The following is a 22,634-nucleotide window of genomic DNA, read 5'->3' as shown; positions in this document are numbered from 1 at the left end:
ACATGTATATAAAACAGGATCTACGACATGTTGATTTATCAAGAATTAGTATTAGGAATACCTGGATGACGAATCCATCAGATGAACTAACCGCAGAGTATCTGAAACACAAAGAGAGAGACAGATGACGAGCATCCGTTGGCTTGTATGGTTCTTCCTCAACCAGACTCCTTATGCCCTTAGAACTCTTCAGATGGGGAGAAGAGTCGATATGCAATGTGTCCGGTATATTGGGGACCATAGCCTATATATAGTGTGATGGCCGATTAGGGTTCCCATTATTCCGAAATGGGTCATTCTGACATCCACTCATATTGAGCCCATATCCAATTAATTAATTACTTAATTAATTCTAAATAGAAATCTAATTAGTCTTTTAACTTTATTTGATCACTTAATCAATTAAGGCTCCCAATTGATAAATAGCTAATATAATTATATAAAGATATTTGCCCACATAAAATTATTGGAATATCATAAAATATTCCAACAATCTCCCACTTGGGCTACATATCGTAATAATTATATCATTATTCCTTAGGCGCGCATCCGAATGCTATTTATCTTTAGATTTCAGCCTTACAATCTGGTCCATCTCATATATCAATAATGGGACCACCGCGGCTGTCGTCACTGATGTATAACGTAACGTAAACCCGACGGCCACCACATCAATGTACTTGACGACATAGATCTGATATGGATGAGTGGCATGGAAATTTCATGCAATATGATCTCTATATCATGCCTATTTCCAACTGGTCCAACTGAAAACTTTAGTGAGATCAAACTGAAGTTTGCAAATTCAATATTTGCACAAAAGATACAGAATCGGTTATAATAATAATAACCTCAAACTTTATTTCTGCAGAAAACTTGAACAAAATCTGTATCAGTATTAAAACCAAAGTTAGAACACAACAAATTAAAGACTCCCACTAACCCAAGACATCCTTAGTGACAAAAATAATATGAAAGACCTTAGGTGTCACATCTTTGATTAGTGAGTCAGCTAGCATAAACTTTATCTCTATATGTTCTATCACCCAACAACAACTAATAAGTCGACAAACTTTATAAAATAGTTGTTGAAACATTATCCGACTGACTTATGACACAATATAACTTGAGTTGTCTTTCAAAAACTTTTACTTTATGCAACCAAGTGACATAAATACTTACAGTCAGTTTTTGAGTTAAAATGTCCATTATATATAGACATCCAAAAGGATCAGATTAAAACATCTTGATGATCTCCAAATTGTTAGATCTCCGATATGTGAGCACAAATTATTGTTCTCTACAACAATCTTTATGGTTACCTCATTTTAACAATTCAAATTTTGAATTGCTCAAGTATCTACCAAATGATCTTATTATATACACTATTTCCGGATGCGTATAAGTAAGATCGTACATAAGTTTCTCAAAGCTGAAGCATATATGAAAATACTTTATTTTCTAAATTTCCAGATTTTTTTCTTTTGAACAATGATTGAGACTAGATAGTCTCCCTTTATAATTAAGGCAATTCCTTAGTTTATTGACTTTCATGTCGAATTTATTTTTAACTTTATTGATACGACTCTTTTGTTATACCCGAATGATACATTGAGAATGATTTCTAAGTATCGAAATGCCTAATACAAAAGAGATGTGCCCAAGATCTTTCGTCACTAAACTTTTGTTAGTGATTTCTTGATTTTGCACAACAATCATATATCATTATTGACTAAATAAAATAAATTCAACACATTAACTTTAGAATATAAACATACTCCCACTGAACCTGTATAATCCACAATTCTCCATAATATACATCTCAAAATCAAATGAGACAATCACCTTATGAGACTTTTGTGGTATCAATAATGAGACAACTTTCTTAACAAATAAATGGATTTCTTTTGTTTGCACATTATCTACTTTGTGTCTATTGACATAAGTTTCATCTGATTGCACTTTATTGTGTTTCTTAATATTGTCATTAAGAAACACTATCTTGATATCCATCTTATTTAGCTCTAAAAACTATAATAAGTAACAAGTGTCGTGATTGTCCTAATAGAGTTTTCAAAACAAAACGAATATGAATTCTCTTTTCAGTCAATACTTTATGACACTTCATACTTTAATTCTTGAAGGTATTGAGTTTGATCTTTATGAATTAATCTCTTAACTTAATTGAGAGAAAGAACACTAATATCCTTATGAGGATCCAAATTTACTATATAAATAGTAGCTATATGAATTGATTTAGAACCAATTCTTTCTCACTCAATTTTTTTCTTTTACCATATCTCTCCCCCAAACTCAATATCTTCAAGAGACTTTGCAATTTTCGTCTCATAATGTTCATTAACATGGGACCGAAGTTTATATTTCTCAAAATTTTAAACAGTTATAGATTGTCACAAGTCATAACTGAATTGACTATAATAATATTTGTATTTAAAAGACAAACTGAATCCATCGATTAAAAATAATATTAAAGAATTTATAACAATAAAACTAAACTTAATTCACATAATGATTCACCAAATTGTCTTTTAAATACAAATATAAGTTAATAACAACAATCTAAGAAAAAGTTGAAAAACCATCAATCTTCACCGACTTATTTCCCCGCCAGATTGATGTGTCTTTCAACATCATTGGAAATTTGTCAGTTTAGATCAAATTTTCTTATTATTCTTTATTTGCCTTTATCCTTTGAGGTATTTACATAATGAGCACTATTTTATTTTCTCTTGCTTCAACTGTTTCTTTATTGCACACTTTATGAAATGATTCTATTAAAGAATCATTTCTAACTTTAATAGTTATAAGACTAATTGTGCAAATAGAACATTATATGCTAAATTTTCGACAAAGTAACTTGATTGTCAAAATTATATCACTTTATCAAGATTAAATAGTTACCTAATGTGCTCTTGAGATTTTCTTTGCTTAATAGTCCGAATGAAATATTATCTCTCCGACGAGAGCTTATTTTTCGCTTTATTGCTTTAGAAGCATTGTAATTTAAGCAAAGAAAACATGACAAAAAATTATGTCATCTTAAATAATACCTCAAATGTCTCTGGAATTCAAAACTTTATGATCATGACCTATGTCATTCGGAGTATACTCGCCTTTTATACTTGAGTCTCACTTTAAAGTTACCGAATAGTGAGAGAATTTGAGTTTTTCCATCTTGACATAAGTTTAGATCCAAGAACACAATGTTCTTCCTTTATTTCTAAGAGCTAGAATAAAATTCTAACATGATTTTGCAAATACATAAACTATATTAGTTTATAGAGAACTAAAAAATTACTCACCAAAATACATAATGCACCATTGATGTCAAGCCCTTAAAAAATAACATCAATTGCTAGTGGTATTTCATGACAATGATCAAACACTGACGATCAATATTAAAAAATAATAAATCCTTATAATCGTCACATGTTTACCATTATAAGTGTGAATGCAATCCACTAAATACTTGTATGGATCTACACTAACACGACTTTATTAGGCACGTCAGTTAATTAATATAGAGACGTGCACTTCTTTATTTGTAAATTATAAGACAAACAAGATACCAAACGCACCATCAATTCCCAATCTTTGATTGTAAGAATTAACTGCAAGCGGTACTCTCAACTTTGAACACTAAACATTTTTCGATTTTGATGACAAGATCCAATTGAGAATAGATAAGAGGCTTGTGGGATTGACATAAGAGGTGAGAGGGCTATATTATATTTCTGGGAGGCAACTCCCGGCGAATATTAGACAAGTTATGCCTTGAACTACTGAAATTCCGAATCAGCTTTGAGGGGTGTGCATGGTTTAAAAACCACACCACACCAAACCATATTTATGGTTTTGGTTTAGATCCAAAACCATTTTAATGAAAAATTAGTTATTTTGCAAAACTAATTTGGATATGGTTTATAATCGGTTCGGAACCAATTTATAACCGGTTTATAATAAAAAAATAGGTTACTTATTTATAACCGGTTCATCTTAAATTTTATTTTATTTTTTATTTTTTTTAAAAATGCATTATTATAACTTTTAATTCCTATATATTTAAACTTTTTTTTTTACAATAATTAAGCCAATTTTTTTTGTTTAATTGATTAAAAGAACATATTTAATAATTATTGTTTATAAAAAAAACATAATTTTTCTTTAATTTTATGAATTATTGGTTTATAATCAATTCATAAAAAGTTTTTTTTCTAAGCCCAAACATATTTCAAACTAAGCCCAAAAAATCAGATTTTTTTAAGCCCAAAATAATTAAAATATAGATTTTTTTAAATAATAAAACCATCAAAATAAATTTTGTTAAATAAAAAATAATTAAATATTAAAGGGTGGGTGACGGTGGCCGGCCGCCGGAGCGCCGCAGCCAACCACCGCACCGGCCGCCGGAGCGTCGGAAAATCGTTGTCCGCCGCCGGTGGTCCGGCGTTGACCGCCACGTTAACCAATTCCCTCCACCACCTTATTAATTATTTATTTATTAAATTATATAATTAATTGAATTTGGAAAATTGGTTTTTTTAACAAAAAAATCTATTGGGCTTTTTTCTTATTGGGCCTCAATTTAGAAACCAATTATAAAAAATTGGATATGGTTTAGAATTAGTTTTTTTGTATTGGATTGGTGTGATTTTTTTTTAAAATGGATTTGGTTATTAATTTTGGATATGATTTGGTTAAAGATACTTGGATATTTTGCACACCCCTATCCAAAACTCTTATGCTGGACTGTTCGATGGGTTTGTTTGGAATTTTTTGCAGTGGGCTTGTTTCAAATTCTGTAAAGTGGCATCCTTAAATCAAATTCCAATAGATTGATAGATCATGTTTGATCGTAGTTAACTTGCTTGTAACTTGTGAGAATTTGACAGAGAGTCCAGTGAACGGTGAAGAAACTTGCGAGACCCAGAAGATGAATAGTTAAATCTAAAAATAAAATAAAAAGAAGTTTGGCCTTGATATTGATACTGGTAGCCGAGAAAAAAGATTAAAATAAGTGATGACATGACTTCAAATGTGTAGGTGCGTCTAAAAGAGTGTGTTAAAGGGTGTGAAATTAGCATTCCTCAAATAAGAAATTTGTAAGTAAGGATGATTTTGGTATTTTAAAATAAATATGAGGGTAATTATGTCAATATAATTCAAATTTTAATAAAATATATTGCCTCACCTCCCCTCCCCTCCAAATCCCCCAATTTGTGGGGAAGCAAAAATTGAGTTTACGAGGGATTTTGCTCCTCTCCTCTCCTCTCCCCTCCCCTCCAAAAAAAAAAAAATTGAACCAAACACAAAAAACTTAAAATATTTCCTCACCTTCCCTCCCATCCAAAACTCCGGAACCAAATAGACCTTAAGTGTTGATTTTTTTTATTATGTGTGTTGATCAAGGTAATCAATCCGGATTACACCAAAAAACAAGACCGAAGATTAAACCGGACTGTTTATCGATTTAAGGTTCAACAAGTCGGACCGGAATTCAATCGGGTCGAACCATTTTTAATTAAATATCTATTTTTATAATTATTTAAAGAAATACTGTAATACACAAGAAAAAAATATAATGTTCATATTTTACGTACACTACTAATTAAATCCATTCAACGATTCTCATACTTTTTAAAAATTAGTAATTACATATGAATTAATATATAATTTATTTATTTATCTTCTTTTTTTTTAAAGAAAACAATAACGGTATATACATGAACACATGAAGCAATATAACAAAGCAAATATTCATGGAAGTGTAAGAGAATGGAAGGAGTATTATAAAAAAAAAAAAAAAAAAGTAATGACAGGAATGTGATCTCATAACTCTGTAGTTAGAGATTGAAATCCATTTACAAGTTGTCTATGAAAATCATAAATGAAATACTTCAGCTTGTGAAAAAAGGCTATTAGCAAGTTGCAGGTATTTCACAGTAGAGTCAATTGTTAGTTTTGAATCACCATATCCCTCTACTATTATATCTTATGCCAAAGTTCCACATCGGACAGATTTTGAGCAAACATGGTAACCATCCTATAAATGTCCAGAGGTTTGAGTATTTCATTCAACTTGAGCGCTCGTTTATTATGTTAAAAAAAACTGTTAAACTCCTTTTTTTTTAAACAAAAATTTAGTGGTTCAACTGCGAGAACCACCGGTTCACCGGTTTTTGGCCAGTTTTCTCTGATTTATCTTTTTTTGTCCGGTTCTTATACTTAGCGATTTTGGTAATCAACCGAGAGCCATTTATGTTACAGGTTCCTGGCCGGACCGATTGAACCGGCCAATCCGGTCCGGTTTTAATTACCTTGCCCTTTCTTCATCAAAGGAAGTTTGCTTGCGTCATTTGCTTTCATAAAGACGCATCTTTCACTGTTTATTCCATTATCTCTCAATAATATTCTCATTACTTAAAAGAGTCAATAAAATGATCCATAGAAATTGTCCCTCCTGTCAAAAACAGAAATTGTCCCTAAGAGTTTTGTTCATGTTAGAATTGAGTATTGAGCATAATTTATCTTAACAAAATCGGCTTGTAAGGTCAGAATTACCTCTGCTTTATAAACATATATTCATGTCATCTGGCAACCTATCTGAGACTTCTTAACACACTCTTTCGCGCTCAACATTGTTGGGCTTGTTGCACGGATATAAATGGTGAATGACTCGATCAGAAACCTGATGGCAGGCGGCCAAGCGAATCGTGGAGGAGGCTTTGATACTATCTTAGAATTGAGAGTTGGACCTAACTTAACCCTACAAAACCGGCTTGGGCGCGGATTGTCTCTACTTTATAAACACATATTCAGGCTGTCTTGCAAACGATGTGGATCTTCTTAACAGTTCAGTTAGTAAAGACATCGTACTATATATACAGGAGTCGGAGTTGGAATATGGACAAGTTGTGAATTCGTCTTAAAATCACACCAATGAAAACTTGATGTGTGGAGCAATAGAACGACAACCATATAATTAAGCGGAATAAGCAATAATAATAACAACCGATAAACGAGATAAAGGAGAAGAAAGAACACGATAATTTGTTTACCCAGTTCGGTCCAATAATGACCTAGTCTGGGGGAGAGAGTAGCCCCTCCGTTCCACTATATCAATGAGTAACTTTACAAGAAATTCCCAAATTGGGTTACAAGAATTAATCCTAATTCTACCCAAAACCCAAATCTCTTCCCGTGGCCAAGAGACTCAATTTGATAAGTGTTTCCCAAGGTGTACCACAAAGATAGTTCGCCCACCCTAGAGTTGTACCAAGAGAAAAAAAAACCATTTTTCCTCTCTAAGACTCTAGCCCTTGTGTGGTGGCAAACCCTAATCCTTGTCTCTACATCTCTACTCTCTTTCTCAATTTTTCTATGAATAAAGCACTCCCTATTTATAGAAAAATATATGCCAAAAAATTAGTAACAAATCTGTTTTAAAATAAAACAAATCCAAGTCAGAGTATCTTCCAAGAAAATATATTTTTTCCCAAAAAATCTTCAAAACATCAAAGATGCAAAAAGATTCAACAAAGATTTTTCTGACTTCTTGTAACTGAGATTTCAAGGCATATCCAACAATTCTCCACCTTGCCTTTAAATCAATGGTGATCCCATCAACCACCGTGCTGCTCTCTCCATCTTGAACCTCTATTCAAGATCACCGGATCGTACCTCCCTCTTCATCCTCGGAATGCCTTCCGCTCTCATGAAGATCTTGCATCCCACTACCATAGGATTTTAGGTAGCCCCACAAGATTCACCGCACCCTCTTCAGACTCCGAAGTGGTCAACTTCGTACCTCCCTAAAGAAACGCTTGCTCCCAACTATCATCGGAATTTTAGATAGCTCAACAAGCTCCACCATCCCTCTTCAGCCCCCGGATTGTGCCTTTTCCGTCCTCCTGAAGAATCGCTTGCCTCTGACTATCCTTGGGATTTTGCGATAGCCCTACAAGCCTTCACCACACTTCGACCCCGGAATGCCTTCCGTACTCTCGAAGTTTTGCTTGGCTCCAAACCAACCTTGGAATTTTAAGTGGTTCCACAAGCTGCAACATCAAACTCTCCTTGTATCCAACTACCTCCAACAGTCTCACAAGTTACCAAGTCTGATCACCTGTTGCTTTTAATTGCCTCCCTGAAGATCATCTCAAGGTCTTGCACTTCTTCAGCCACAATTGAAACATAACCCACAAGGTCTCCATGGTCATCCCCTTTGGTTCAACAATACCACTCTCCTCCCTATCTCCGATTAGATAGCCAAGAGCTAATGTTGATTGTCTACTCACGATTGTCAAACTTCGTAAGACAAACTGAACCCATACCTTGAACCTTCAAACTTTCCGTTTTCAAGATGAACAACTCCACCTTGAACTAACTCTAGAGTCTCAAAGTATTCATTCTTTGAACACATGTGAAAGGAGCATCCAACGTCCATGACTCAACACTCCATTGAATCTCAACTTCCACTAGAACCTCCACATAATAAAGTTGTTGTATCAGAAGTAACTCGAGTATTATTACCACCGCCTCTCCAGGACGACCTTCTTCGCCATCTCCATTAACCTTTTATCTTCGAGGCACCGGATAACAACACTCCATGTTTTACCCGTCATCCCGAACATTAAAATTGCTTCCATCTTCACTTTCCACAATTCCAAATTGCTTTCGGAAAGTCCCTCGATATCCGACTTAGAACCCATGGTGCTCACTTCAAATTGTTCCAATTGCCCCACGGTGGGCGCCAATTGTTGTGAATTCGTCTTAAAATCACACCAATGAAAACTTGATGTGTGGAGCAATAGAACGGCAACCATATAATTAGGCGGAATAAGCAATAATAATAACAACCGATAAACGAGATAAAGGAGAAGAAAGAACACGATAATTTGTTTACCCAGTTCGGTCCAATAATGACCTAGTCTGGGGGAGAGAGCATCCCCTCCGTTCCACTATATCAATTAGTAACTTTACAAGAAATTCCCAAATTGGGTTACAAGAATTAATCCTAATTCTACCCAAAACCCGAATCTCTTTCTGTGGCCAAGAGACTCAATTTGATAAGTGTTTCCCAAGATGTACCACAAAGATAGTTCGCCCACCCTAGAGTTGTACCAAGAGAAAAAACCCTTTTTCCTCTCTAAGACTCTAGCCCTTGTGTGGTGGCAAACCCTAATCCTTGCCTCTACATCTCTACTCTCTTTCTCAATTTTTCTATGAATAAAGCACTCCCTATTTATAGAAAAATATATGCCAAAAAATTAGTAACAAATCTGTTTTAAAATAAAACAAATCCAAGTCAGAGTATCTTCCAAGAAAATATATTTTTTCCCAAAAAATCTTCAAAACATCAAAGATGCAAAAAGATTCAACAAAGATTTTTCTGACTTCTTGTAACTGAGATTTCAAGGCATATCCAACAGGACACTTATTCACTTTTAAGATGAAATTTCTAACTATTAAATTACTTGACAAATCCATATAAACTAAATGTATCCTACAATTGGATCATATCAATGTCTAGGAACTAGCAACTTGATTTTCATATCAATGAGCTAATATAGGTGTTGTTATTTTTCTTATATCTTGATGTTTAATAAATATGAAACATTTTCAACACATCTCTATAAACATAACTCAATTAGTAGAGTAGAAAGTAGAGACGTATACAGAAATTGAAATTTGAATCCGAACAGAAATGCTGACAACTAGCTAGGCTACTTAACAAAAAAGAAAAATAATTTTTAACACCAAAGATATGTATGTGAAATATTATCTTCAAGCATCATTCAAGAGATAGTTTTCTAGGCGGCCAAGATAGAATAGAGTGGACTGTGATGTCTTTGTAGGTTTGACTTTTTCATCTATGTCGGATTCATGATCATAAGAGATCTTGACGTTGACTAAAGTCTTGTTCTCTGTTATTGCTGAAAATTGAAAAGTTGTCTTGTAGTATGACAAACCTTGATTTAGATAGCCTCCTTCAACCACTTGAAGCCCAATTTCATGGGATATCTCATCAAACTCAGTTATCACCTCCCTCTGATAATTTACTGGGGATATACCTGAGATTATTCATTTCCATAAGAATTTGATTAATTCACAATATTAAATTGTAATAACATCCAAGGCTTGAAATAGAAGTTGAAATAAGAATCGCGATATTTATATATTGCAAAGAATCGCAGTAAAAACGGCCGATGTAGTCTCAAACCGTCGAGGGTCATGCCTGAAAGAGAGAAAAGTCACTTACCGGGCAAAAAATTAAAGATGAGGACTGTACCAACCCCTCCATCCCCTTCAATTACTTGCACATCTTTCACAATATTTGGTAGAACTTTTGGAGCAATGAGAATGAAATCTTTAGACTGAGCTGCCCAGAGGGTCTCCAACCCTACATTGAGTGTTGTTTGGGTTTTAAATTCCTTAACCATGGCTCTTTAATGTGTGGTTCAACTAAGTTTCATCATATATATATATATATATATGAACTAGAGAATATAGTAAGTCTTTTAAAATTGAGAACACGAAACGGCATCTTTCACTATGTCATTGACTTACAAGCATGAAATATGCTTTTTTGGATTTTGATTCCTTACATAAAAATTGTATATAGTTTTATAAAAGGTAGATGTAGATATATTGTCAGGATTTGATACCATAAAAAAAAAAAAGATAACTTTGGTGGAATAAAAACAATAGAGTGCGTAGTTGATTCTTGTTTCCGATAGAGGCCAACTAGCCATATTAATAAACTTATACAAAGATAAGATTTGGATGAATTTTTAGATTATTGGCATATTGCAGAGCAAAGTTGCATCCAAATATATAATGACAACATGATTGTTTACATATAAAAATAAAATAAAAATAAAAAAACAGAAATTCTATTATTCTTTTTATTTTGGCACTAAAAGGTACCATTTCAAACATTCTTGAAGACAATAACAACAGATACAATAAAATTATTCTGAAGCATCATTCAACACATACTTTTCTAAGCATCTAAGAAAGTGTAAAGCAGATTCTAATGTTTTCATTGGAATGCTACTTTCTTCAATTTCCAACTCATAATCATAAGAAATCTTCACATTAACCAAAGTCTTATCCTCTCCTACAGCAGATAGCTTGAAACTTGTTTTGTAGTATGAAAAACCTTTATTCAAATATCCTCCTTCAACCACTTGCAATCCAATTTCATTACAAGACTCATCAAGCTCTATGATCTTCTCCTTCTGGTAACTTACCGGGGTTACACCTAAGATTCAACTCCCTATAGTTAGCAATATTGATTTCATACTATTTACACCTTGTAATCAATTATAACCGTCAAATTATTAGAAACATTGACTTTCATTTTCTAAAGTCATACGACATGATTTGTTGTGATTTGTTGATAGTATAAATTCCTGATATGGACTAGGATTGTCTGCTGTATGCTATTCATGCAGTTTCAGGCGGTATTTGGACTGTTGATTTGATATCGGAACGGTCTAGATCACTTACACAGGAAAACAATTCAACCGTCTATTCAGAGTCAGAGTTAGACTAGACGGTTGAGAGTTGTAACTGCGTCAAGTGAAATCCAATCCCAACATTTTAAACCGACCATGCTTGAAAATTAAGCTTAAATTGATAAATCAAAATATGTTATAGCAAAAATTGAATTAGAAAGAACTTGAAACTTTGTAATAATTAAAAAAAAAAAATGCAACACTAACCTGAGAAGAAAGTAAAATGAAAGATGGTACCAATTCCTCCATTTCCTTCAATTAATTTGACATCTTTCACAATGTTTGGTATAATCTTTGGAATTGTTACAATCAAATCCTTGGACAGAGCTTGCCACAAAGTTTCTAACCCCAAACAGACCTCTGCTTGCTGATTGAATTCCTTTGTCATGATAACTGTTCACACTTTGACTTAATTAATTGGAAAACAAAACAAACCAAAGGTTATATATAGGCTTAATTACTTAAATGGTCCCTTAAAGACATTTTAGGTTTCACAATGGTCCCTTAAAAAAAAAAAGGATCGGATTGGTCCCTTAAAGATATTTTCGTTAGTCATTTTGGTCCTTTCCGTTAGTTTTTAACACCAAATGTATTAGGTGGACCAATATTGTATGTGATCCACCATAGATCTCACTAAATGTTTTAATTTAAGTCGTTTGATCTTATTGAAAAAAAATAGCCATTAGATTGTGAATGACCACTCTATCTAATAGTATACCATTATCAACTAATTTTATTTTCTATTCCTTCATCATCATCCCTAACTTCTTTTCCAGATTCATCATCATCTTCATCACACCTTCAAACAAAACTCATAAACTCCAAAATAAAATCCAGAAGAAAAAAAAAAATTTAACCCAAAAAATTTAAAAATCTCAATAAAAAATATTCCTTGAAAATATTCATCAACATCATCATAAATTACAACAACATCTTCATAAAATCACCAACAAACTCACACTCTCACCAAAATAACCAACACATAACACAACAAAGAAATAGAACAAATAGGAAAAGTAGAAAAAGGAAAAAAATGCAGGAACAAGCATCTTCATCTCTCTTTGCAAATCATCATCAACCACCACTGCACACCACCGAGCCGCTCCCCCTCCGCTACCTCCATCTCTGTCGACAGCCGCACGCAACCTCCACTCCATCGTCGTTCTCTCTCTCATGGTTTCATTGCGATATGTTATGTGATCCACTAGATCTGATATGTTCTTGGATTGAAGGTTTTCTTTTTCTAGTGGGTTTTGAGATTTGAGATTTGAACTTTATTTTTGTGATATTTTTGTTTACAGATCATAATGGATTTGTTGTTTGATTTGGATTTAATCTAGTTTTTTTTTTTTTTCTGGATTTTTTCTTCCCTAACTGTTTTATTTTTCTTCTTTCTTTTCTGGATTTCTGGACATGTATTTGTTTAATTTATGTGGTTTTGGATTTTAATTCTCTAGGTTGAAGTGTCTATTTTGAGTTTGTTTAAAGATTTTGAATTTTTTTGTTGAAGTTTATGTAAATGTTCATGAAGATGAAGAACAAATGAAGGAGAAGATGAAGAAGGAAAACAAAATTGAATGTTGGTGGTACACCATTAGTAACAGTGGATCCATGGAAAACTAACGTTTTTTTGAAAAAATTAACGGAAAGGACCAAAATAACTAACAGAAAAATCTTGGCTAAATTGCATTTTTGGCCCCCTAAGTTTCAGAAACTTGCAATTTTGACCCCTTATGTTACAAAATAGCACTTCTAGCCCCCTAAGTTTCAAAAAGTTGCGATTTTGGCCCCCTATGTTTCAAAATAGCAATTTTGGCCCCCTAAGTTTCAGTAGTTGCGATTTTGGCCACCTATGTTTCAAAATAGCACTTTTGGCCCCTATCTCTACCCCTTTTGCAAAAGGTCAATTTTGATCGAGTCAAAGTTGATGTGGCAAGTCACTTAAGTGACTCAGCTGCCACGTCAACATTTTTTTGTTATCTTATAATTAAAAGAATAAAAAAATAAAAGGAAGAAGTCACATGCTTTAAATTTATTCTTTCACTAACACACATATATAATCTCAAATCCTAAAGAATTAACCAAATACTTCGTGACGTTTATTCAAAAGGATTTTTCACTATACGTAAAAAAAAAAAACCTAATTCCAAATCCAAAAATAGGAAACAATGGAAATTGAAAACTCTTCGTGCTTTTTGTTATGTCTTTTTAATTATGTAATGACTTCATATATGTAATAACTTGATTTGTTATGTCATTTTGATTTAGAAAAGTGTCTTGAACTTCCATTTTGCAAAAGGGGTAAACATAGGGGGGCCAAAATTGCTATTTTGAAACATAGGAGGTCAAAATCGCAACTTTTTGAAATTTAGGGGGCCAAAAGTGCTATTTTGAAACATAGGGGGTCAAAATTGCAACTTCCTGAAACTTAGGGGGGCAAAAGTGCTATTTTGAAATATAGGGGACCAAAATCGCAATTTTCTGAAACTTAATGTGCCAAAAGTGCAATTTAGCCAAAAATCTTTAAGGGACCAATTTGGACATTTTTTTCTTTAAGGGACCATTGTGAAACCTAAAATGTCTTTAAGGGACCATTTAAGTAATTAAGCCTTATATATACTAACTCTGGGCCACTAAATAGTAGTGGAATCAAAAGTTTGATGTAAAATATGGAGTTCGGATCTTCTCACATTTTCAAAAGAAGTGGTGTTTTTTTTTTTTCCAAGTAATTTAGTCGCTGGCATTTAACGTGGGAGTATCAAGGTTCGAACTCCGGTCCATGTATATAATATATTAATTATTTACAATATGGTTACCAACTAAATTATGCTCACAAAGATAGAAGTTGTGGGTTTTAATTTGGAGAAATTTTTTTTAGAGTTTGTATAAATAACAGTAGAAATGACATATATAAAAGTCATTAGTCCAGGGAGTTTGGGTAGTATGCTAGAGGTTCTGGGTTCGATCCTACGATCTAAGCTCTATTGTAAACAAAAAAAAATAACATATATAATATAATATGTAGAGATCCAAGTTCGAACTCTATACTCTCATTTATTTACCTTAAAAGGTGAAATTCTAACCACTAGACTACTTGACTAAAAAAACATTTAAGGTGTTAGTTCAATGCTATATTGAGATATCTTATCATGTGTCTTTAGGGCACATGTTAACATGACTATTAATTTTTTTAGCTTAATGTGAGTGTGCCCTTAGAAATACTTATTTATGGTTGTGCCCATATAAGTATTGCTTTGTAAAATAATCTATAAGGTGCGTTTGATTTGCTAAAAAATGAGGGACAAGACAAAAATAATTGTCCAGCGTTTGATGTCAAAAACAATCAAGGACAGCACAAAATAAATGTTGATGGACAGCACAAGTGACCCTTTTTTTGACTAAAAAATATGGATTCATTCACTCAAATTGAAGTTACATCGATCATTATAAATTCAAGATTGCTAAAAACTGAAAAAGGTGAATCTACAAACAATCTTGCAGCACCTAGGTTAATAGCATACAACGGCATCATGAAAGTGCCTACAAATATGACAACATAAAAGTAACCAGAATCTTCATACTCCCCGATCTGCAACGTTGACGTCCAAGTCTTCATCAGATCTGTAATGAGTTGAAGTAGATATGTCAATTTGAATCAACGAAATACCGTACTAAAATGAACCACCAACAAACGCCGCACAAGACGACGCCAAACACAACGCCACACAAGACGACGACAAACTTAAAAAACAAAAATGAAAAAACAAATCTATGTGAATAATCACTTATTTGAATGAAAAGGAAAGAAAAACAATTCAGAGGGGGACAAAATTTTGGGTAAATTCTAATATGGATCACTTCATCAAGTAGTTCATGGTGGACCAGTCATGAATAACATTATAACGAATACGAATTTTATAAAATCCACCGTTGGATTGAAAGTTTATATCATATAGATCATCCATAGAAAAATTTAGAAAAATTGAAAATCATTTGATATGTTATCGAGACACATCAAGATTAACGGTTTATTAAATAATGTAAATCTTGATGGATCTCAATAATATATCAAATGATTTTCAAAAAATTTTAAAAAATTTATGGATGATCTATACGATATAAACTTTAAATCCAACAGTAAATTTCGTAAAATTCATATTCGGTAGATCACTTGTCTACGGTGGACCACTTAGCATTAGCCCAAAATTTTGTCCAGCGGATAACAGATTGAAAAATAGAATTTTATCCTTGTAGCCTTGGCCTTTTCTCGCTCGCGTCATCTTTCTCCTAATTCTCCCCAAGTTGCTTCTGCTGTAATTCTGCCAAAGCTGTATTCCTCAACACTATATCAAGTAATCTTTTCGATTACTTTTTGTTTAATTTCATGCTTTGCTTTTCATCTTTCTATTTCCAATAATTTTATATTATTTATCCTGTTTACTATCTTTTGTCTTCATATCCATGTCACGATCACAACACACACATTTATATTCCTCTTTGATTCATTTAGCATTTGATCAATTCACCGTATGATCAATTCATCACACCGTATAATCAATTCATTCACGGTTTGATCAATTTAATTGTTTAATCATTGCACATAAAAGGATATTCCAGTAAATTTTATATTATTTTGTTCATGTACTTAACAGATCAAACAAGGTACAGTACAAAATTGCTTGTCTTGTGCAGTGATCATCAAACAGAGTGCAGTACAAAAAGTTGTCCTGTAACATAAATACAAGTTGTCCCGTAACATAAACACTTGTCTAGTACTGTTCTGTCCAGTAACTATCATTTTGCAGATCAAACACCCACGGTGTCACTTGGATTAAAAAAATTTCCTCCGTGTTTATAAAATTAAAAAAAAATCTTCTATTATTATTATTAGTTTATTAATTTTATTTTCTAAAGTTTGTTTCTTAACTTTAAATTCTGAAAATTTGAATTTAAATCGTACTAAAGAAATTGTTATTAGTGAAGTTAATCTTACACATAATATAGAGATTATATCAAATCATGCCAGCTGCTTCGACAACGATTAAAGTCTGACTAAGACTGAAAGCAACCTAACTTTGTGTGGAATTGGATCCCATTTTCTAACGTACGACATATATAACGTGTGTGTGTATAATGTTTCTTTGGATTGAACTGGTTTTCAAATCTTCCAAATATTTGAAAATTGGAATTGGAATTCAAAATACTACTATACATAGTCTGTCTGTAGTCACAATTATCACTTTCTCAACCGATGCGAAACTCTAGTAGATGACTCAACAGATCAGAAAGAAGATTTTGATATCATTTTAGAATTGAGAATTGAGTTAATTCAACCGACTTATAAAATGAAAATTGTCCCACTAAAGATATTTTAAGGTTATCTCAGAACCGATGTGAGACTTTAAGATACAATAGCAAGATTTATAGCGTAATCACAACCCCACAATTACTACTAAAACATATTTTCATGTTTTTTAGTGCTGTACTACTAAAACAATAAACAATGTTGAATCTATCTTCCTAGTAGTGTATTAAAGGAATAGGTTCAAACAAAGCTTAGATATAACAAGAGCATTGGTAGCTAAATAACTTAGAAGTTGGGTTTCAACTTTCAATCAATGCTATTGTAGATTACAGACTTTACTACTGTGGTTTTAGCAAAACTATTTTGTTTCATTTCATCAATATATACTCTATAAAAGGAACAATCATGGTAATGCCAAAAAAAGTTCCAAAATATACACATTTTTTTCTAATTCTTTTACTAATCGCGGTGTCTAACGAATCATTTTCCTCATCATTCATTCCAATTGATAATTATTTGGTCGCTTGTGGTTCTTCCCACGATATCAATTTTCAGGGTCGAACTTTCATACCTGAATTTAAATTTAAACATTCAAACCTTCAAATAATAGCCAACAAAAAAATTGAAGTTACCTCTAAATTCAACAGTACACTTTCACCACTCTATAACTCAGCTCAACTCTTCTTGGAAAAGGCATCATTTAAATTCAAAATTCAACAAACATCAGTGCTCAAAATGTATCGATTGAATTCACCCCTTTCACAGAATTCACCCTTGAAACAATGTATCGATTGAATGTGGGAGGCGCAGATATCAGTGCTCAAAATGATACACTCAGTAGGAATTGGGAGAGCGATGAAACTTACTTTCAGTCCACCACCACTGGTATGAATATTTCAACAAACATTTCTACTATCAAGCATCCTGATTTCATAGAATTTACAGCTCCACCAATGGTTTATATTATTGCTAAATCCTTGGGAAGTCTCTCAGGGGGTTACAATTTAAGCTGGGAATTCCGTGTAAGCCCAAATTTTTTGTACTTTGTTCGTGTGCATTTTTGTGACATGATTAGCAGCTCTACTAACTCTATGGTTTTGGATCTATTTATGAATGGATACATTGCTTTTCAAAGTCTTGACCTGTTAAGAGTTTCTGGTGACCTTGCTGAGCCGTATTACAAAGACTTTGTGTTGAAAAACACAGAGGAAACACTCACAGTAAGTGTTGGTCCTGCTACAATGTCTAGTATACGAAATGCAACGATGAATGGGATAGAGATAATGAAGTTCATTAACAAAGTTGATGCGTCAAAAAAAGAAAACAGAGTTAACAATGTTCTAACAAAAACTTCAGAACTAAGCAAGACATCAAAATTGGTCATTATAATTGGATGTGGCGTCTTTGTTGTAATATTTCTAGCATTTCTTGGACTATCATTTTGTTACTTAAAATCCTGCAGGTTGAAGAAAAATTCAGTAAATGCTTGCGAATTTCTGAGGCATTTTACTTTACATGAGATCCAACACGCAACAAATGGTTTTGATGCTGAGCTGCTTATTGGAGTAGGAGGATTTGGAAAGGTGTACAAAGGAACACTTGATAATGGGAAAATAGTAGCCATAAAAGTAGCCATTCCTGAATCTAGACAAGGTCTCGATGAATTCTATAACGAGATTGAGTTGTTGTATGGTCTTCGTCATCAAAACCTTGTCTCCCTTGTAGGTTGTTGTAATGAAGACTCTAAACTGATTGTGGTGTACAACTACATGGCAAATGGATCTCTCAGTAGTCATTTATATGGGAGGGACTTTGTTCCTCTGTCTTGGAAACAACGCCTTGTGATATGTTTAGGGGCTACAAAGGGGCTTTTATATCTTCACACTGGAGCTAAACAGAGCATAATTCACTGTGATGTCAAGACAACAAACATTCTCTTGGATGAAAAGTTTGTGCCAAAAGTTGCTGATTTTGGCATATCAAAAAGGGGTCCTCTTCTTGATAAAAGCCATGTTACAACCAATGTAAAGGGTAGTTTTGGCTATGTTGATCCAGAATATTTTTGGACTAAGTATCTCACTAAGAAATCAGATGTTTACTCATTTGGGGTGGTGTTGATTGAAGTTATATGTGGGAAGCCTGCTTTAGATGATACCCGTACGACACAGGAGATGAATTTGGCACTGTGGGCATTAAGCTGCCATAAAAAAGGTACTTTCAATGAAATGGTAGATCCATATTTGATTGGAAAAGTTAATATGGATTCTCTAAACAAGGTTTTAGAGTTGGCATGGAAGTGTTTGGAGGAGCGTCGGGTTAACAGACCATCAATGGGGTATGTATTATGTCAACTAGAAGAGGCTCTCCATCTTGAGTTGGCTTCACATGTTTTGAATGACAATGACATTGAATTTAGTGATGATATAGAAGCTGTTGTTTGAAATTTGAAACCATAGACTCCTTGTGGTTATTATAAAGGTCTCATAAGTGTTTTGTATTGTAGGAACCAAAAAGTTTTTAGAGTAAATCTATTTATCTATTTATAATATAATATAATATATAAACTTTTAGGATTGAAATTTTGACCAAAATATGAATGTGTAACAAATATTTATGAAGCATTTTAGAACTATTTTTGTGAATTTTAATTATTGGGGCACGTGATCAATATAGATAGAGATTCGTTTAAAGTCGAAGCAGTTTTGATGTGGAAGATCCCTAACACAGTAGGTTAGATATGTAGTTTCCTACCTTAGTTTGGTAGGAGAATATAAGAGGTTGAAGAGTGTTTGTCAAATAGTACACATTGACGAGTAAGTGGAGATCTTTTTGTGTGGTTAGATGAATCTGAGACAAGTTTACTGGAGTTGAAGAGGAGGATTGCCACATTGCCAGTATTGATCTTGTCTTATATTTTAGATCAATTTAAGGTGTACTGCGACTCATCTTATTAGGGTTTGGGTGGGATGTGTCTTACTTCTGGGAGGCCACGTAGTAGCCTATGCTTCGAAATAGTTGAGGATCTATGAGAGGAACTACACTACTCATCATGACCTAGAGTTGGCAGCAATGATATTTTCTTTGATGATTAATTTTTGAGGCACTATTTATAAGTTCACAATGGTCAACGACCGTAATAGTGTTGAGATTTGGAGGCAAGTTATATGTTCCTGATCGAGGAAGGTGAAACAAAAAAGAGTTTTCATCCGGGAGCCACCAAGATGTATCCAAATTTGAAAGTGTTTAGTTGGCCGGATATGAAGAGGGAGATTACAGAGTATGTTTTGTCTTGCTTAGTGGGTGGCATTTAGCATGGGGAATTGAAGTCTTTAAAGCTGTGTACCATAGTTGATCTAACTGTTAAAAACTAATTTGTCCATGGTGGTGGGAAAAGACTTCACTTCCCAATGCTAAATGTCACCACCTGCTTAGAAGCCAGCTGGTGAGAAAAGCTCTGAGACAAGTGACATCCGGTCGGTTGGATTATATTTTCTTTTGTTTTCAGTTTGGTTTTAATTACTACATCTTGAAATATGTGATAATTTTGGACGGTGTCATCTTTTTTATATGACTCTTAATATTAAACAAACCAACATGAAAAAATCCAAACATTGATTCAGCAATTCAAACAAACAACAACACAATTAGAAAATCACACTCAGCAAAGATGATTTATTAGATTTGATTTTTCAATAACCAAAGACCTAATTTTGCATGTAATCCAAACACATTTTTTTCAACATCAGTACCAAATGATCAAGCAGCCAATGGTACGTCGGGTTATATTTTCTTTTGTTTTCAGATTGGTTTCTAGAAATATTTGGTACTTTACTTCGTTAAGTTTAATTTTATCTAACACTTATTAAATTAACCCACATGAAAAAATTCAGACAATTGACCCAGCAATTCAAACATCAAGCAGCCACAAAATCACACTCAACAAAGATTGACATCAGATTTGATATACAAACAAACTTATTCAACATCAATTTTTCTAAAGTTATCCTAACAAAAGAACCAATGAATTCAATTCAAACACTTCAACTAAATTGTAACATCAGTACAAAATCAAACAACTTTGCATTATATTGTAATTTTAATTATTGAGAACAATAATAAAAAACATCAATATGTGCATTTTTGTATTAGAACAAAGCAAAACTTCATTATCAAAAGTAATGAGAAACGCTTACTTGATCAATTCAGAATGTAGAAATTTTAAAAATGGAAATTGAGATGGAACCAACCAACAGACTGATGAGAACCGAACTCACTTCTTGGCAGCGATTGTAATCTTGAAGCTCTGGAAACAAGATCTATAATGGCATAGATGAAATGAAAGGTCAAAGCAGAATGGTAAGCAAATTAAAATCTGGCCAAATTAGTTACCTTCGTGAATGTTATTAGAAGAATATGCAGATTGTAGAGAGAATGGTGTCTAGATAATTTGTGTTTCCATTTTTTGTCCTTAGAATATGGCCAATCCAACAAAAACTGTTCAACCGGCAACATTTGAAACAATCAAACGGCATAATTAAAAGAAAAAAAAAACTGCCACTTTCTTATTTTTGAAAACAACTGTGTAGTTGAGGGTAAAATGGGAAAGAAAATTGGCTATACCAAATAATGGAAACCATTAAGTTAACTAACAACCAGACTTAAGGAAAGCAAGCATCTCAACTATCACCAAACCAATTTGATAAACAACCATAATGTCATTAATTTAACCAACAAACAGATGATTCATTTATAGTCATGTCAGAATATGATGGTTCTTCCAAAAAGTTAATCTTCAAGAAGTAAACAATAGCATCTAATTATTGTCATGTCATAGAATCAAATTGATAAACCAAGACGACACAATGATCTAGTGCAATAAATTTAATTTCAGCATCTCCGTTCTGCAAGCTATTTTCTACATGATTTTAAAAGACTGTATTCTTATGTTTATGTTCCCATCAAATCGTTGAAAACCAAAGTGTTTAACAATCCTTCCTTTTAAAGGGCTACATATAAATAATCCATATTGCAGATGAACAAGCTCAAGCATATCTCAATTTTGCATTATGAATTGCATTTCATCAAAGCAGTGCCATCCCAAGAAAAATTATATTTTGAATAGATATTGTATTTTGGGATCATTGGGGCTATACTTTACAATCTCAATTATGAATAAAGAATTCACGTTGCAATAGCATTTAGGTGGAAGGTCATCAATAGCAATTTAAGAGTCATCGAAGGCAACATATAACCATCTCAGAATTTGATTTAAGGGTCAATGAAGGCATCATATATCCATCTCAGTATTTATATAGCCAATAACAATTGGACTTAAGGGTCATCGAGGCAACAATTAAGCATCTTTGAATTTATATATCCAAAAACAATTTAATTTACGGGTAATCGAATGCAACATATATCCATCTCAGTGTTTATATAGCCAATAACAATTGGACTTAATTAAGGATCATCGAGGCAATGGTTAACCATCTCTGAATCTATATATCCAATAACATTTTGATTTAAGGGTCATCGAAGGCAACATATAACCATCTCAGAATTTAAGGATCATTGAAGGCATCATATATCCATCTCAGTATTTATAGCCAATGACAATTGGATTTAAGGGTCATCGAGACAACAATTAACATCCTCTGAATTTATATATCCAATAACAATTTGATTTAAGGGTAATCGAGGAAACATATAACATCTCAGGATTTGATTTAAGGGTCACCGAAGGGAGCATATATCCATTCGTCATCGAGACAACAGTTAAACCTTTT

General features: G+C 33.1%; 4 protein-coding genes across 4 annotated transcripts in view; 1 reads left to right on the top strand and 3 right to left on the bottom strand.

Annotated features, from left to right (window-relative positions):
* The window catches only part of LOC123882959 (pentatricopeptide repeat-containing protein At4g13650-like), a 90,258-nt gene that overhangs the window by 53,064 nt on the left and 14,560 nt on the right, over positions 1 to 22,634 (bottom strand). The window lies entirely within an intron of this gene.
* LOC123882964 (phytohormone-binding protein) lies at positions 9,574 to 10,626 on the bottom strand. Its single transcript, XM_045931637.1, has 2 exons — positions 10,283 to 10,626; positions 9,574 to 10,094 (listed from the first exon to the last, which is right to left on the bottom strand). The coding sequence occupies exons 1-2, from the start codon at positions 10,461 to 10,463 to the stop codon at positions 9,808 to 9,810; spliced, it is 468 nt and encodes a 155-aa protein (XP_045787593.1). The 5' UTR covers positions 10,464 to 10,626; the 3' UTR covers positions 9,574 to 9,807.
* LOC123882963 (phytohormone-binding protein CSBP-like) lies at positions 10,871 to 11,981 on the bottom strand. Its single transcript, XM_045931636.1, has 2 exons — positions 11,751 to 11,981; positions 10,871 to 11,287 (listed from the first exon to the last, which is right to left on the bottom strand). Exons 1-2 carry the CDS (start codon positions 11,929 to 11,931, stop codon positions 10,995 to 10,997), a joined length of 474 nt encoding a protein of 157 aa, XP_045787592.1. The 5' UTR covers positions 11,932 to 11,981; the 3' UTR covers positions 10,871 to 10,994.
* On the top strand, positions 17,093 to 19,577 carry LOC123882962 (receptor-like protein kinase THESEUS 1). Its single transcript, XM_045931635.1, has one exon. The coding sequence runs from the start codon at positions 17,631 to 17,633 to the stop codon at positions 19,287 to 19,289; it is 1,659 nt and encodes a 552-aa protein (XP_045787591.1). The 5' UTR covers positions 17,093 to 17,630; the 3' UTR covers positions 19,290 to 19,577.

Source organism: Trifolium pratense, linkage group LG5, assembly GCF_020283565.1.
Source record: "Trifolium pratense cultivar HEN17-A07 linkage group LG5, ARS_RC_1.1, whole genome shotgun sequence".
In the NCBI taxonomy this organism is placed as follows: Eukaryota; Viridiplantae; Streptophyta; class Magnoliopsida; order Fabales; family Fabaceae; genus Trifolium; species Trifolium pratense.
This window is presented reverse-complemented; position numbering and strand designations above follow the sequence as displayed.